The sequence below is a fragment of the Rhea americana genome, unplaced genomic scaffold, assembly GCF_003343005.1.
Source record: "Rhea americana isolate MKP2758 unplaced genomic scaffold, rheAme1 scaffold_27, whole genome shotgun sequence".
NCBI classification, from domain to species: domain Eukaryota; kingdom Metazoa; phylum Chordata; class Aves; order Rheiformes; family Rheidae; genus Rhea; species Rhea americana.
Genome location: NW_028186390.1, coordinates 5,407,076 through 5,425,776, shown reverse-complemented (window position 1 = coordinate 5,425,776; position 18,701 = coordinate 5,407,076). Strand labels below are relative to the sequence as shown.

The following is an 18,701-nucleotide window of genomic DNA, read 5'->3' as shown; positions in this document are numbered from 1 at the left end:
CAGATAATAATTTTTGGAAGAAAGAGGGCAAACGTGGAGTATTTTCCCTTATCATTTTTTCTATTTTCACTCTGCTAATCCTTTGGTTTTGAATATTGAAAATATTCTGAGCTATAGTTTTCTTTCTCTTTTCTGTTTGGTCAGATTTGTCTATAAGCCTTCCTCCTAGTTCTTCCTTATGCTCCAAAAACATTAGCTCACTCTCTGTCTCTGCCATTCAGCCTTATTCCAACTCCTCCTCCTGGTCTAATTAACTGGGAGCTGTAAAGAGCAATTAGTCATGAGATAGCAGGAAAAGGGGGAGAGAAGCCATTAAAGTTATGACTCACCTGTCTTCTATCCGAACCCAAAGGTCATTGAACTGCCTCTGGCGATGATGCTTGTGCTGCTTTTTGTGCCATTTCTTTTGCCTGCCAAACTCTTCCAGCTGGCTGATGCTGTCTGGCAGCAGGAGGTGAGGAGATAGGCTGTCTTCTTCATCTATCTGCAGGGGCTTCAGGGAAGGAGATGTCAGTGGAACCTGTTCAGAAAACTGGACAGCGGGCAGGGCAGTTGCAGAAGACCCCTCTAAGGCAGGGCTTGTCTTTGTCGTCTTTGAACTGTAAGATACAACATTGAAAGATTCGATACAGAAACGGGTGATTGTGCTAAGAAAAGGTGGAAGTAGAGGACTGTGCTACTTCATGGGTGTTGCAAGCTTCTAAGAAGGTGTACAAGGAGAAAGGCTTTGAGGGCAGTGACCAAATACAATAGGGCCTTTTCCTACAAACTATCAAGTGGATGTCAAACTGACAAAGGCTGAAGAGATAGATGATACACTATTGCCCTTTCCTGGTATTTTAATTATTTCTTACAGGCTTTAGAGACTGCTGGTCATGCTCAAAATCACCTCACATTTTGACCTGAAAGTTAAATGAGAAAACCGGGTTTATCAGTGAGGAAAATAGATTATCAACTAATGAATACCTTAACTGAAGCTGAACTTATATTAATGGGATAACACAGGTTCCCTTCTTTGATTTTTCAATTTGGGATAACTTCTCTGTAAAACAAGCAATTTCCCTGGCTGCAATAGTAACTATGCTTCCTCATCTGAGTTAGGAAAAGTGATGGGGATGGTCCGAATGATGACAGCAGCACAGTCTAACAGGCAGGATGCTGGGATGGTATGTGTGAGATCTCAACTCCAATAATTTTGTATAATGGAGAAGTTAGGCAAGAAAGGGGGTAAATGACTTGTCCAAGGCCATTTTGAAACAATATTCCCAGTGCTCTTCACTCTTTCTGTTTGAAATACTACCATCTCTTGCATTTGATTGGAACTCTGCAGAAAAAGGCCTTTTATTGTTTTCATCTTCTAGAGTTTCATTATTTTTTGAAATAGGCAATACAAGCCCTCATTTGATGTGTGGCCCTTTTACCTTATATTAGTGTGCTAGGAAGCCTCAAACAAAATCCTAATAAAGCAGCACTGACACAAAGTGATTTTTTCCCCCTAAGTTTAGCAGAAATTCCTGTTTGCTCTGACTTTGAATCTTATCTTGACTGCAAGAGAGGAACTTTTTCTGTCTCTGGGATGGTCCAATGACTTGTAGGTAAAGCAAATGAAAGAGAGTTAATAGTGAATGTAAAGCTGTGGTCTGCAAAACTATTTCTATTACATGGATGCTATGACTTTTATGATAGAAACAATTAAAGCCACGTGAAAAGTTTTGCCTCCTGAGTGAAACCAGTAGGATGTTTTAATGAAAAAGTAATAAAAAATCCCAAACTTCATTGGTGACAATGTACAAAATGTGCTGCAAGTAAAACCACATGTTTCATTTATGGAACATTTTGTTCTCTTCCAAAAAAAGTCACATCTACTACTAATGGTAGGATTTTTTTTTCTTTTTTAAGTCTATTACAATAGTACTCAAGATGGTCATCTTTGTTTTTACTGCCTGATGTTTTACATAAGGGTTCTTCCAACAGCTACTGAGTATTAACTGTCACTACCATGAGCTCTTCTGGCAAAAACTACCGTAACATTGCCCTAGCCAACACTAATTTTGTTCTTCAGCAATCATCTGATAGATACAAAAGACAAAGACACTTTTTGAAAACTAATTCTAAAATTCTCCAAGGGTGTTTTCATTAAAAAAAGAAAAAAGAATATTTCTCCTCTTTTCCCCAGCATTCAGACAGTCAGTGAGTCAGTTCCTAACACACATGCTCTTTCCATGCTTTATTTCATACCACAAAAAGATCTACTGGTTCTAGATATTTTTCCTCAGTAAGACTTTGCTCTGTCATTTGTTGAGGATGAGTTTTCTTCAGTGCAGCAGCTTTCTTTGAAAGATTTAGGAGCTCTCTAAAGCTTTCAAAAGTTCTTCATAAGCTGTAGGAAACAGAGAACAACCCTTCTGGTCATGGCTGAAGCAAAGCCATCTCCAGGCTCATGTAAATGGAAAGGCTCTTGTGGATTTTCAGTGAATGGGTCCCTCAGGCCACAGTGGACAGCTGTTAATTTTTAGTCATTTACAAGCCAGGCTTGTAGATCAGTGAATTACCAATTTGCAAATGCAGCCATTTAGTGGCCTGGTGGATACCAAGGTACAAACTTGGTTATCATGGTTTAGGCAAGTATGAAGAAACTGGATCAACCGCCTACAAATATAATGCAGATAACTGTACTGGCAGCAAAAAAGCCCTTATTGCCTCCTGCACTTCCGCCAAAGCAACAGGAATACAGGCTGGATGCTACTGCCCAAAGACAGCTTGCACTGGCCCTACTGGCTTCTGCTTTTCACTCCACTGTGTGCTGCGAACTTGCCCACACCTGCCTGCAACCTCACTGTCCATGCCAACCTGAAATGACACGCATTGCGATGGTCCCAATTGAAATTGAGCTACTGCAAGAGTTTTGTTTCCACTGCAACCTCCTCTCTATCTCACTAGAATTGGGCCTCATGTTCTGATCAGTCAGCAGCAGTGTTGCCTCAGTAATTCCCTGAGATGCTAAATGTAGGAGTAGCCCCCATTTCTGTTCACATCTGCCAGCTCAAGGCTGGGGCTGCCACTTGGCTCCTTGAATGCTCTCACAGACATCTGAACACATAATTTCCACCTTTTAACACCTATTTTTTTGTTACACGTGTTTACCTTGCTCTGAACTCCTAGTACACTGGAACCAGTAGAGAGGTGATTTTATGGGCTGAGATTTTAGAAACCACTTAAGAGGACTGGCAGTTCATTTCTTATTAAAATTAATGAGTTTGGGCATCAAAATCCCAGTGGTAGCTTTGAAAGCTTCTGGCTTAATTGTTTCCACTACCATCGCATGAGCCACAGGTTGTAAACTCGATATTTCAGAACATTCTTTGGGAAGAGAATAAATAAACACTGAAGAAATGTTAAAATGTTGTAACCTAAAGAGGGCTATAAACTAACCACTTGCACTTTAGAGTCTGGCACATAGGGAATTGCTCCATTGTGGCAGCTGTATATTACATACATACAAACATATATATATATGTATAAAAATATATATATTATTTTTTGTATATTACATGTGGTACTAACATCTGTAGATTCAGTATCTCTTTCTAAGAAATGAAAACACAATCATGCACACTGTGTCCAGGAAGAAGAAGAAAAAAAAAGTCAGATACCATGACAGTAACAAAAAGCCAGGCATCAAGTTTTAGAAATATGAGTAAAATTTTTTTATATTGATGTAATAAAATATAGAGCTCTCAGTATGCCCAAATCTGATCATCACCCTACAGATGGTCTACCAGAAATAAAAACAAAACTTTGTCTCCAATAAAGTATGGATATTTAATTCAAATACATTTTAAGAATGTGCAGAGCCATTTTAATTCAAAGCACAATAGATTTCATATCAGCAAAAGAAAAATATTTTCATTAATAATATCAATAATGCAACTTTTCCATTGATTTCCATAAATTTAAGATTATTACATTTATGGAGCGCCTAAATTTATTCATATTCTGCCAAAAGACAAAAAAACCCTCACCAACAATAGGGTACCTGGACAAGAGATCTCCTCCTCCTCGGTTGAAGACTTACCATTAGATTTATGGATCATGTCATGAATTCTTTTGCGTCTTTCCTTTTGGTCTCAATGAGCTGCATTAGCATAGCTGCACTTTATGAAACCACGTGAATATAATATGCTTCTTTTGACTACTCCACTACTATTGAGACTGGTTTTCAAGACATATAGTTATTTTTAGAGCCAGCGAAAAAGCAGGGCTAGTTTTCAGTTTGTCAGGCCACAATGACTTTGCTCAAGAAAAAGCGAGAAAGTACCACTCAAATGTCTTGGTCTACACAAAGATCTTAGGCACTTTTCATGAATAACTTGATACAACTCCAAGCTTAGAGGTTCTACACATTTTTAAATCTGTCATTCCCTCATGGGATGGTCTTTGAGAAACTGAAACTATTTCAGGCCCAGGTTTTTCTCATATTTGACCTTAATTTCCTTCCCTTGGATGATGAGTTTGCAAAACAAGTCCTCTGAAATCATACAGTCCAAATAAGAAAACCTGCAAGTCTGAGCAAATTTCTTATGTAGCTTTGTCCTAAGGAAGAGAAAACACAGTGATTTTTGAACAAAAACTGTTATTCTTACTAATTCTTGAAAGCGATTAATCCACAGAGAAATACCTTTGTGGCTTTGTTTCATTTATGGTAGATTTGCCATCTTTCTCTAATTCTTTTAATTAAAAGAACACAACAAAACATGCAAGCAGTTTACCTTCCATTACACGGTCTAAGTAATCCTAAGGCTCTCTTCCTTAGGATTCCTAGCGTCTCTATGTGTTGTCAGTGACAACAGAAATTTGAATCATGATCAGTATTTGCTAGGCTTATAGAGTGGTTCTGGTCAGAAAAATCAAATTATCAACATGAAGTCCTGTAGCAGCTTCTTTTGGTAATTCCCAAGCTTTAAATTGCTTGGATCACATTTTTAGTCAACCCCAAACCACCTGAGAATCCAGCTATGTTTCTCCCTACCACTGGGCCAGCATTGCTACCCTTCAGAGTAGGTACTCAATTTCTGCAGCTGGGCAGGCTGTTTCTGCCCTGGGGCTCTGGCAATGGATGGAGATGACCTCCTGCACAGGGTGAACCAGAGGATTCATGAGCTATTCCTGCTGCAAATGGCCTTTACAAAGAGTCCCTCTCTCTCCACTGGCTGAGAGAGATGTCTATAGTTGAGTGGGGTTAATACTACATCTTGCACTGCACCTTGTTCCCAGCAATAAGGATTTTTACATTAATTACTTGACAATTGTCTTAGGAGACCATCAGGCAAAGCAGACTCCAGCTAACATCCACTGCCCACTGACTCTTCTGGATTAGCATGAACGATGTTTGGGGACAAGTCCCACTCTCTTGCAGTTCACCAATAAACCTCCTTCTGGCTTCAACAGGGCCAGGAATTTGTCCTTACTTTAGCTTGTAAGAGAGGAAATGCTATCCAGAGACCTGTACAGAAATATCTCCTTTTAAAACCAACTCAGTTCAACTCCTGTAAAATAACAACAGGGAACCTGTTCCACAAGATGATGCTTTTTAACCACTTTGCTGGCCATATTCATCTTACACACAACTAAGTCTTCAGTCTATTTTTCAGCTGCTTTGTGGTAGCTTTTCTATTCCCTCAGATATATACAGAATCTTTTAAAATGCAAGTTGCCAATTTCTTATTTGCATCTTGTGTTTGTAGTTTGCGCAATGGAAAAGTTTTGTTCACAAGACTGCCATGTTTTCCACACGCTTCCAAATACAGCAACAAGGCTGCAGTTTTTCCTTCACTCCTTATTTTAATTTTCAAAGCTGTCAGACAAGGAGAGATTTTGTCTCATCAAGAGACAAGCTGTGGTGATAGCAAGGAATGTGCAATGTGGCAGCTTTATCCTTATGCCACCGTTTCTTGAGATGCACCAGGATTACAGCCAGACACTAAGAGCATTTTATTATAGACGGATTCTTATAAATTCCAGTTTGGGAGTCTTTATCAAGGCAAGAATTCTTCGATCCCTCGCATGCATCCTTTCTCCCCTTGCCACAGGCCACAGAAACATCTGCTGCTTGCCTTTTTTTCCCTTATGAAGCTCTCAGAGCAAATAGTCAAGCACACCCATGAGACGGGCACCAGAATGTCCTGTCCCAGAAAAAGTTTCACATTTTTTTCTGCTCCTTGCTATGATGAAGTTTCAAAGCTCTTGGGAAAGCAACCAACAAAGGGAGAACAAAATAGGCAGAAATCCTAACCCGCCACAGGACAGATTTAGACCATGGTCTTTCACACACCAGACGACCTCAGTAAATACCACTGTGGAGTTCATCTCTTTTAAGTTGCAAGCATACTTTTTTTTGCTGCAAAACAGAATAATTCCAAAGAAGAAATCAGAGGACTGGATTTTTCCCATACAATTTCAGGTGTTCAGCCAAGTTGCTTAAAATGGAGTCACCCTATGTTCCCTCTATAGTCAAAGAAAAAAGATTAAAACCCAGACTGGTGACTTAGCCTGCATACTAGCACCTCAATTCTCTGGAGACACCTACCACTCTCCTTCAGTGACAGAGTGCATTCCTAACTTATCTGAGTGCTGTGTCCAATTCTGGGATCCCCAGTACAAGAGAGATATGGAACTACTGGAGAGTGTCCAATGTAGGGCTGTGAAGATGATTAGAGGACTGGAGCATCTCTTTTATGAGGAAAGGCTGTGAGAGCTGGGCCTGTTTAGCCTGGAGAAGAGAAGACTGAGAAAGGATCTTATCCATGTCTACAAATACCTTAAGGCAGGGTGTTAGGAGGATGGGGCTGGACTGTTCTCAGTGGTGCCAAGTGACAGGACAAGATGCAAGGAGCACAAACTGAAACACAGGAAGTTCCACCTGAATATGAGGAAGAACTTAACTGTGAGGGTGACAGAGCAGTGGAACAGGTTGCCCACAGAGGTTGTGGAGATACTCTCCTTCTGTGGAGATATTCAAAATCCGCCTGGACATGATCCTGTCTAACATGCTCTAGGTGACCCTAGGCAAGGGGGTTGAATGAGATGATCTCCAGAGGTTCCTTCCAACCTCAACCATTCCGAGATTCTGTGATCTGAGCTGCTTCAGTAACTGCTGTAAATTACTGAGAATGAATTTGGGCTCAAAATAGAGCAAAGAAGAATACTTTTGAAATCACCGGTTATTTACTCACTCAAGAAAAGCCTTGATTAGCTCTAATTAACGTATGAACTTATTTTATTTAGAACTGTTTGCCACAGTTAGAGCATTTACATGTTTTTAAACAGAATTTGGTAATAGAGTTGTTTTTTCATTTTTGTATGAGAGTCTACTACAGCCCACGAGCAGTTTAATTGGGTTAAGCAGCAAAATTCCATTAAGGTCCAAACAGAACTTGGAAGATATCTTTGGACTCAGTATCCATGTCTGGGTATTGTTTTGCGAAGAACCATTAGTGTTTAAGAATTGTGACCTTGGTTTGAAAGGGAATTTGGTTCTCAAAACACAGATTTATATGCAAACCCTCAATTCTGTGTGTAAAGTGAAAACCTTGTGAGGTAGAGATATCCCCTTGTATGGTGAAGTAAAGTAAGTGAGTAAAGAAGTAAAGAAGTGAGTAAAATAGTTTTGTTGCCTATACCATTTGATTAAAAATGAGGCTGATCTGGAGCACAGGGGAACGAATACATTTTTTTTTTTTTGGATCTGAATGGTTGAACTTGCTGAAGAAAGCTGAAAATTGTAACATGCCATTTCCACATTTTCAAATGAAGTCTTTCATTTCTGAAAGGCAAAATGTTTCATTTCAGCACTTTCTGAACAAAGCTTTTTTTTGACTCTTCTGTTTTCATAGACTAAAATGCTATAAAGTGCCCATTTTTGTTTAAAAATTAATCTTACTTAAAATGAACCCCTCCCAACTAATAAATAAAAGTGACAAAAAACAACAAAATCTGACCCCTGCCTTCAAAAATGCTCCCCCGATACTACACTTCACTTTACTCTGAGCTTCTTTCCCCTTCTTGACTTCTTGCTTCAATTCCTGAACTGAATAATCCTTTGTTCGCCCACGTTTAGTGTAAGCTGTACAAGCTGCCCTCTCCAGCCTCTGAAGACAGGCTGTGTCCACAGCGGGAAGGACAGGCTCAATGTCCAGTCGTCATTCCATCTCCCACATTAATTAGCAAATAAGACAATTCTCTGTTCTTGTGGCGTACGAGAGGGCTCAGTGGCTACCCTCAGACTCCATTTCCATAAATCTCCACCTTCTTACCATCATCACGCCAGTTTATTGCTAAGCTATTTTCCATCCGCATAGTTTGGTTTAGCCAAAATATTCACAATGCAGCTCCCGTTGGCACCTCATTGAAGTTGTATTTACAGCTAGAATACCTATCCCACAGTTGAATACAGTCGCTTTTCTAATCAAGCACGCCCCTGCAATATGAGAGCTAAGTAGGTACTTTGAGACATCTGTTTTTTTTTCTGGAAGCCCAGTTCACAAAGGAGAGAAAGGGCTTGACATTCAAATTACAACTCCTGCATGTCAGGGTGCCACTGAAAGATGTGGTCATGTAATGCAGAACTGAAACATTTTATCATCTTCTAATAAATTTTTGATTGCTGTCTTTGTAGTGATTTTTCAATATTTCTGATTTTCATTGCTGATTTTGGACAGGAACAAATGTTGCAGTATCAGCATTTCCTCTAGAGTGGAAATTCTGACTTCTGTCCAAATTTGCCAAGAATACACAGGTTTTCTGAAAATTCTGAAGTGGTATGATTACTCCACAAAATAAGATTTTAGGCTTGCATTTTTGTTATACTGGAATATTTTCAAGGTTTATTCTGAATATTTTTTCTGTCATTGCTTGAGAACCATTAGTAATAAGTAAATATACTGCTCTTTCCTCTTAACATAGCTTTTTAATAGACATATATATATTACTTTAATAAAGAAGAATGGTGGACTTATTACTAGGCAATGTGTGCTTTGCTTCCTCTTTATAAAATCTCAGAGCTCTCTGTGTTAGTTTGAGGTGATGTCATATTAATTATACACAACGGAATTACTCAGGTCCTGGGAATTAACTTCCATCATTAAATAGATTTTGAAAAACATAAAATTCTTATCCAATTTGGCCCAGTCCGCAGCACGGAGTTTCTTATGGTCTAATTCCAACATTTCCAAAGTTTTAGTTTGGGGTTAGGTTTTGGGCTAGTTCTGATTCTATAGCCTATTTACAGTGTTTTGAGCCACATATGAGAAATCAGAAAATGGTGATCAAATGCTATCAACTCATTTCTGTAGTTAAGATCTCAGACTCCAGAGGATGGAAAATGACAAGTGCTAAACAAACCCTTCTTTTTCTTCCTACTTCCACTTGAAGTCAATGGAGCTCCTAATGTCTGTGGCTGTCTCCAGGCATAATTGCCCTTCGGGAACCTGTGCTACTCAGCCATACGTAAGGCAGGTTTGCTACCCAGCTGCACAGCTATTCTCCTGTCTCATGCTATGATATTCCCAAACCACTCCTGAGTTCTGTTTAAGCCTAAAAAAGAAAGTGCAGATAAACTTGTTCCATCTCAGTAATTGTCAACGCTGAAACAGGTTTCAAGATTAAGAAACAGACTGACACACACACACACAAAGCTGCTCAATTTTGATTTCTGTTTGGAGTTACTGATAATACACAACTGCTGTCTGTATTTCACTAGTTTGCAATCCAAACTGAATTCTGCTCTCACATTTTCTCCTTTGGGAATTGGCTTCCCTTCTCTGCTGGATCCTCTAGAGAGAGAAACATTTGTGGGAGCCCGTATTTTCCATTACATCTTAAAAATAAACTCTCTACAGAGACATGAACTGAGCAAGGTACCAAATGCCTGGCTCAAATATTTTCATTGACTTCAGACTTAAACTAGAGGCAGATTATTCAACATATGCCTAGTGTTGCTTCCTATACTTTCCTCTGATGTTTTGAAGCTGGTCCCTATCAGAGATGAGATACTGGATGGATGACAGATCTGTACAAGCACGGCAACTTGTCTTCCTTAAGTACCTTGTTGAATCCAAGCTCTTACATTTGCAAGATGACAGATAAGGTAGACACGTAACTGCTGTCTCTGGAAGAATAGAGACATGGACCACTTAGAGTGAGTAGCAGGCAGAAGTGTGCAACCTAATAGTCATAAGAAGATCATGCCTGTAAAAGATCCTGACATCTCTGTTACACTGAATCCACTTTTCCTCTCTGTAGCTGACATTGTAAAACATTTGATCTGCTTAGCCACTAACGGCTGCTGAGCTAAAAAAGGAACACGAGGCTGGTCTGCCATTTCCTAAAATATTGTTACAGCCCATCTGAATCTTTTTTATCACAAGGCCTGAGTGTTTCCAAGAAAAGAACAATACAGTTGTCAGAAGCCCTATTCAGATAATCCTTCAGCCTGTCGGTGGGCATTTTTGCTGCACTGTAGTCTACGCAGCCCTGGGGACACATGACTGAGACAGGACAGTTCTTCCTAATACTCCACTTGCTTTAATGCCTAATGCTGTTTTTATCAAATCTAACGTTAATTAATTGTACGTGAGTTCTTGTTATGTATTAACCTGAGTTTCCACTGTATATTAACTCCTACTGATGAAACTGCTTGCATCAGCTTCTTTTTTCTGAATGAAAAATCCATTCTCCATTAAAATTCTTTGTTAATGAAGCATGCACATTGGTGATGATGCCTTAAGGAAGAAAAGAAATTCATTTACTCTCCTTTTTTGGTTGTTAATAGAAACCTATGAGACTAGATCCTGAAATGCAGTTTAAATATCTGCAAAGCATCTGAGGTTACAAACAGAAATGAACAGAGGACTGATTTTTAATGAACCTGGACATATATTACTGGCTAGTTACAAGTAACAGGGCCCAGGTCTTGCTCCTCCTAAATCAGGAGAACCCTTGCTGCACCTTGCACAGGTACTGCTAAGACAAGAACATTTTAATGCAATGACTCTCCTGGGCTGTGGCATAGTTTTGGTGGGAGAGGATCTCCCCAGAATGCTGGCAGGGACACTCACATTGCAAAAGGATAGGACCCTTTCAGGCATTTCTAAATACTTTCATCAGAAGATGAAAGCAGAAAAGAAGTCTTTTTGTGAGACACCTGTGAGACATAGACAGATGAGATATTCAGAGCTCAGTACAACTTCATATGAGATAAGGAATAAAACTAGAAGTCACCTCATTTATTCTTAAGCAAAAACGTCTCTCCCTTCTTGTAACTTCTGTTGTTATTATTGCTACATCTAAGAATCCCAGAAATGAACTATGCACACATTCAGCAAACACTGCTCTGACGCTCTAAGGGTAACACAGGATAACACATGGATACAGTCAGAGTATCATCACCCACAGTGATACACTATTCACCACTACAACAGCGAGAGCCTTTGCAGCCTCCTCCTATGATGTCTGTTGTAGATCAGACTTGCAGCGGGGGTGGGTGTAACCATCTCCATGGAACAACCAATACAGCTGAAAATGCAGCAGGAAGAGGATGAGGGTCTGATGAAGGCACTCCTGCCTTCTTCTTGGCTAGCACTGGCCACCGGGATTCATGGAGTTCCACCTAGGTCCCCTACCAACAACCTCTTCTGAAAAAAGGAGAGAGGACAGGGAGGGGTCTTTGGGACAATTCATGATGCCTTTCATCTTTACATGGAGGAGTGGGAAGAAATTTCCGTGCAAGATGTCAGGTGGCTTTCTGTTGGCCCATCAGAGGAATTAGGCCAACTGACTTCACAGGCAGGACTCCAGAGAGTTATCAACACCCTCAGGTACTTTTTGTGTAATCTCTGAAAATTTAATTCATCATGGAAAGTAGTTGATGAGACTGGGGATTGGCAGGGTTGAACCTTCACCTATGAAGGTGAATGACAAATGGCTCTTGTTACAAGCTTGAACAAACTTATCTTCTACATAAACTGCATATGCACATACACACATGACTAGCAAGTAAGTTCAGCTCTCTTCCTGTGAAGAGAACCCCACATGGCAATAAGTGAAACATCAGGAAAATTAAAACCACTTCTTTTGCTGTTCCCCAGAGTATATGTCTTTTAGGAAGTCTCCCCCCTCCATTGTACGTGCATGTGTTTCTTAGTCTGTGTTTATTTATTTGCTTGTTTCTTTGGAAATACTTTATCTAAGTGCCAGTTGTTTGAGAGGGTATCACAGCCTATCATTTCTAGCACTGCCTAGTTGCTGAAAAGCATGTAGTATCACTTAGAACAAGTCTAACAGATGTCAGAGACTCTCATCAAAACTATGCCTGGCATTTGGCTGGGGTTCTAATAGTCACATTAGCATCTTATCGCTCTGGATGCAAAGCTGGAACATTTTGAGAGCAACCTATCTAGGACTTCTTCTGAGGTGGTGCTGCAGTTATGTTCACATTACAGGACAGTTAATATTCCCTTCCTGGTTGTTGTCTTTTCAACTCACAATCACTCTTCAATTCTCAGAATATCTTGCTATTTTAAAATTACCCGGTATCTACCTATACTATTAAAGTGAACTGTCTTCTCTGTCCATGGACAGCGCATCCTCCTGGCAACCTGATGGGATCAGGTTATCTCTGCAACACAGGCCCTGCACTGGAATATACAGTTCATTTTCAAAGGGTCTGAAGGAGCAAGGGTTCAACTTTTATGCTTGCAGCCATCACTCAAACTTTGCCACTGCTTCTTAACTCACTGAGTACTATTCTTTGCTAGTTCTCCCATAAGGGACTTCATTTTTCACAGTAAGATTTAACAACCAAGGACTCCTCTCTGTCTCAGATCACCTTCCACTTTAAGGGTTGAAGGGCTGCCTTGGCCAAAAGGAACTCCAGTTTCTTGTATGCTGTCTGCACAGCAGGGCTGATTTTATGCTGCTGTCAGACATAGAAAGCCCTTCTCTTTTTTTTTTTTTTTTTTTTTTTTTTTCTTTTTCTTTCTGTTGCTGTCTGCCCTGGCAGCTAAGATCAGTTTTGTATAGGCAACTGTCTGAATACAACAACTGCTAGATTGACAGGCAGAAGTCAAATCAGAAACAAGAAAGCCAGTACAAATCTGCTACTTTCACTAGAAGAGGTTCCACCTAGGAAATATCTATACAAAAAAGTTGCGAGAGGAATTGACGAGGCTCAGGCACTGAATATGAGACTTAATTTACATCCATGTCATACTCTGCAGTGACAGAGATACTTCTCAAGTATTTATTCGGAGCAGCACAACACTTGGCAACTCTTCATACCATCCTGAGTGTACTCGATGAAATCCCAATAGCAGAAGGATTGCCCAGTGGCTAAAGCTCTGAGAAACTAGGGTTAAACCAATCATGTTGTCATAGTTTTTTTGCAAAGTTACATACCCATTATATCCCAGTTTTTCATCCATATAATGGGAATAACCCCCATCTAACAGGAAAATAATTAGAAGAAATACAGTAAAGATTAAAAAATGCATTGCTGGAGGGGGCCATAGGAGCACGACGGACAAACACGCTCAGGTCAGACTGTAAAACTGCCTCCTCATGTTGAGATGCTACCCATGCAAGAAGTTTTAATGAAAACAGCAGAACGACTCATCTGACTCACATCTCTGCCATGAGAATAAATGCTTAGGGCTGCCTCACCAGCCCCTTGGAAACAGAGAAGTTTATTCTTAGAAGAGACACAGGGCATCCAAGCAATGCTCTTTTTAGCTTAGTTCCCCAAGAAAGTGATCATACCGCAAGCAAATCTGCCTGTCCATCCATTTGTCCTGAATCTGACAGTCAATTTTAACAGAATTCTCTGAATAGCGCAGACATCAGTAACACTATATGCCCTCATTTACATGAAAATAAGCAGGAAGGAGAAAGACTGTATGAGGAAAGGCTTAGGTATGAGCTCAGCCACTTCCTAGATAGCACAGACTCCAATAATGAGAAATCCCATAGGAGCCCTAAACTTCATTAGATCTGTCATTCACAGAAGGACCAGGGGTTTCTTGAAAAGGAAGGGGAGAGAAAGAGGGAGGCAGGTGGGATAGTGTACCCCAATAGTTAAAGAAGAAACTAAAATCAGCTCCTGCTCAATGATGTGATTTAAAAAAGTTCTGATCCTCTGTGGGTATCAATTGCCAGTCCTCCACTGTTTTCCACTAGGAATTGCTCACCATTCAGCAATGATTACTATCAGTGTAAATGCTTAAATACATAGGAATTGCCTTAAATTCATAGTCCTATCGGTGAAAAACAAACAAAACCCACTGTTACTTCACTTTTTTTTTTCAAGTCAATGTCCTTTCTCCTTGAGGGCGGATGTATCCAAAATTGCCTTGGGGATTTAAACTCTCAATGCCTGTTGCATATCCATGGAAGTTCCACTTCCCAGTTTCATTTGCTATCTGAAATACAATCTACATAGAAGCCTGACACACATGCAGACCTCTCATTTTACACTAGCATGAAATTAGATGCCTCCAGGAGAAGAAAGATGTCTGCAGTGTCACAAATGCAAATGCATGGTTTCATGTGGCAAAATGATTTAAAAAAAAACTTAATCTGTGGATCTACTGCACCCACTAACTGTAATTCAATGAGTGGATTGATGACTGCTCCTAGGGTAAGATTTTCAGCCTGGGTGATACTGTGGAGGAAGGAAGGAGGCACTCAGCAAAAGTGTGTGTGCGCCCAGGGTGAGGGCACCACAAGGTCTGGATGGGAGAAGTAGAAAAAAGCTATCCAATAACTAGACCAAACCATCACCAATATTACCCTGATATTAAACAGCCTTGATTCTTAGCACAAACGATTTCAGACATCAGCCTGAACTCCCTGAAGTTCATGCAGTGACTTCTGGATCTTCCTTGTGCTGGAATTTGATGCCTTGATTCCGTAGGGGTTGAGAATAACTCCTTGAGCAATGATTTAAAATGCCGCAAACGTAGGCAGTGTTACAATCTAAACCTACTACAGCATCAGAGGTTTACTGCTCTCCTTGTACAGAGAACCACATGTGTATATTTCAGCTAACAATGTTTTCTTTTGCCTTCAGAAACCAGGAGGAGACAATACCACAAAAGTATTTGAGATTCATGTGAATCTTTTTTAGTCAGTGTGGACTGGGATTTACATTCCAAGTGAATAACGAACATAGAGACACAAAGATGTGGGCACACAGCACTATTAAGCTCTTGAAGATTATCTCAGTCTCACTCAATAACCTAGCCCTTTCTTAATGATGTTGGCTTTATATGAACTATAGCCTTCAGCAAAGCTCAATGCCAACAGGAACCAGCAACATCACAGAGGCTGAGTGGCAGCCCAGTGTAGTCCCTTGTGTTAGAGCTCTGGACAGACTGTATCATTTTTCCTCAATGGAAGAGGAAAGTGTTTATCTGGGAAGCGTTTCACATCATGGACAATAGGGAACTGTTTAGCTTTCCACAAATAGGCTAGTATGCAACTTCCGAGAAGTCTCCAAGGAAAACTTTGTAACACTGGCCTTGCCTTTCCAGCAGGGATTTCATGTAAAGTAGTTAATGCCCCACATCCTTCATCCTGATTTATTCCTGCTTCATCTTTGTTTCAAAGTGCTGCACTCACTTCAAACACAACATAGGGCTCATCTCTGTGAAATGCACTTTGATCGCTGGGGACTCCAGATTCGTATTGGCCGTTCAGACATAAACAGGGATGTGCTGTCTCGGCAGAGGTATTTCTGTGACTGGCTTTATTTTTCTAAGAGTAATTTGGAAATGCAAGGTTGGGGGTCGATGACAGTGGATTCAAATCTAATAGCCAGACAGGGCACTGGATATCGGAGCTCTTGGACTTTGACTGCCACAGAATTGCTGCAGGTCAGCAGGAAAATCTTAGTATCCCTGCCTTGACACATTCCCTGAGAGTGAGTGGAGAGAGGATTTGGTATGCTCTTGCCACAAACAAGAGCACCAAATTAGGTCCCAAGTCCTCTGCAAACTTCCACCGGTAGATAGTGACACACACAGATTTGAATTGGTCTGACTACCCATACTGCATAAGAGTGGGGTAATATCTAAGTGCTAGCCACTACATCAGCATTTAACCCCTGTGGGACCAACTGTTTTCTCACTGAAGTCAATAGGTGTTATGACTGTATTGAGTATAAATTTAGGATAATTCTCAGAGATAATAAAAAAAATCCTGTTCTATAGCAAGGCTATGAATGAGGCAGACAGACAGGTCCACAGCAGTGATGATGGGCTAAATTACCCAGTTGTTTCTACAGATCCATGACAAACTGGAGTCTCAGATGCCTGTCATAGTGTCAAAGATCTAATTTACACAAGCACAAAACTACAGCCCATGGGACTACCGGTCTGAACACGAGCTCAAGGCCAGGGCCCAAGTAGATAATTCAGTTTCTCTCAGAAATTCTCTACGCCCCAACCTTTCCCTGTAATTTGGATTTGTCAATTCTAAAATTTGATTACTGCAGCAAGGCATTTTAGTCAGGAAATCATCTTCATCCAGGACATCCTTCCATCCTATCAATTGACAGCTACTATGTCCACATCTATACACAGCATTTGATCCTTTTTTCCTCCCACATTCTGTTCCTATTCAGAGGCCCATTTTTCATTCTCCCTGGAATGTAGAGCATTTGGGAGTGTAGGTGGAAAGCCAAAATCTTTCAACACCAATTAATAGAAATTTGTTTTATTAATTAGGTTTGTGGGAAGAAAAAAAAAATAAAAGAGTTGATCCTGTGCTCTGAAAGCATGAATCACTGTCATGCACTTGAGAAGACATGCCCTCTGAGACACTAGAGGCTGCTTCTGACAGAGTAAGTGACTGAGTTGCTTTTTTGGGAAGTCCTGAATCATCAAACACAGCAGTTTAATCCCCAGGAAATGGGAAGCATATTGGCATGATATTCACTTGTATGGAACATGAGCTCCAGAGAAGGGTGAAGCTCCAAATGTTCTGGAGATCAGCTTAGCTCGTGGAAGGATTTTAAAACCTGAAAGCTTCTCTGAAGTATCTGAACTGGAGCTAGGCAAAATATTCCCAGCACATGATTTAGTGGATGAATTAAACTCTTTACATACTTTACAGATTATACGGGAATTTACTTTGACTTCTAATAAAAATGATTCAGTGATTATGACATGAAAATATACTCTCGCTTCTAAGTTATTTATTGAGACAAGTGCGTCATGTATTCACCATTCTTAATTTCCTAGTCCTGTCATAAGAACTTATTTTTTTTGAATACTTATTCCTACCATTAGCATTCAGTAGGAAGAACAGTTGAGATGAATACTCAAAAACATACATGCTTCTTAATCTGATCCTTAACCGTGGTTCTCCTAAAGGGACACACATGCCGTCATTTCAGACCCAAAGCTGGATCATGGCAAAAGGTCACTTGAATGCCCTTCATCTGCTCCATTATGAAGCCACCCGGCTTGGCTGAGATACCACAAGTTGTTAAAGGTGAGATTATTTTGCACTGAAGTGGACAAAAAATGGTACAAAATCATATCTCATATGTCTGTAAGGGTGACCTTCTACTTGTGGGGATATTCAGAAAGGTTTCAAACAGTATATTTCACAAATTGGTACAACTAAATCCACAAGGGCTCATTTGACTAGCCCACCAGTTGCATAGTGCTGTTTTGGAGAGCTTCTAACCCCTTCTGGAATATGAAGCATATCCCTATAAACACCGATCACTCATAAAAGACGGAAAACGTACTTGTCACTCTATCCTTATGTGAAAAATTGTATCCTCAACATTGTTCTAAGACATTATTCTTGAAGGAATTTTGAATGAAAGTGTCAAAAAGCAAGCAAGGCTCTGATTCTCATTCTTCCTGTGCCTTTTTTTTTTTTTTTTTTAAGAATTCATACACATTAAAGAGCTGCATGCAAAATTGCTTGCGATTACACTCATTTTGAATCAAATAGTGTTAGTAATTACAGCACGACTCACAGACCTCCTGGCTCAAGGTAAAGAAGTCAGCCTTGGAAGTGGAAAAGCTATCAAGCCTAACGTGTGAGGTCCCTTTGCCTGACAACACGATAGCGAAGGTAAGGAAAATCGGCACTGGACAGACAAAGTGACAGCAAACAGACCACAAACTTCCTTAGATAAATGACAGTCTTTCAAACCACAGGATACCACTTGATACCTTTGTGCCCCTTGAGCTGTTACAAAGTGCAGCTGTACCTCAGCCCAGATTGATATCAATTGGGAAGGAGGCCATCAATCCGCAGGACTAGCGCAGGCTGAATATACAAACAGAAAATTCACACAATCTGACTGTTTCAATATAATGCGGGAGAGAGGACAGAACAATTTTTCCTCGGGGTTAAGGGAGCCTAACAGCATATTCTGACTTGAATCTGGGGCCAAAGGTCTTCAAACAGGAGAAGAATTTAGCTCATAAAATCGTCAGTCATCTAAAACTAGCCAGATGTCTATTGCAAGCAAGTTGAGCAGGCTTTTCCCCACAACATGGGGAAAAGACACCCACGAACCCTTCTCTGGAAAAGCCACTCATTTTCCACTGTGTCCACATAACTATGTAAACATAGTCTCAGTTTCCAACTGATTCTCTCATGGCTTCTTGCAACCAAAGACAAGG

General features: G+C 40.2%; 1 protein-coding gene across 1 annotated transcript in view; it reads right to left on the bottom strand.

Annotated features, from left to right (window-relative positions):
* The window catches only part of TRABD2B (TraB domain containing 2B), a 300,543-nt gene that overhangs the window by 24,942 nt on the left and 256,900 nt on the right, over positions 1–18,701 (bottom strand). The window contains exon 5 of the mRNA XM_085308191.1: positions 330–599. Coding sequence (XP_085164317.1) covers positions 330–599 — 270 coding nt within the window. The remainder of the gene's footprint in view (positions 1–329; positions 600–18,701) is intronic.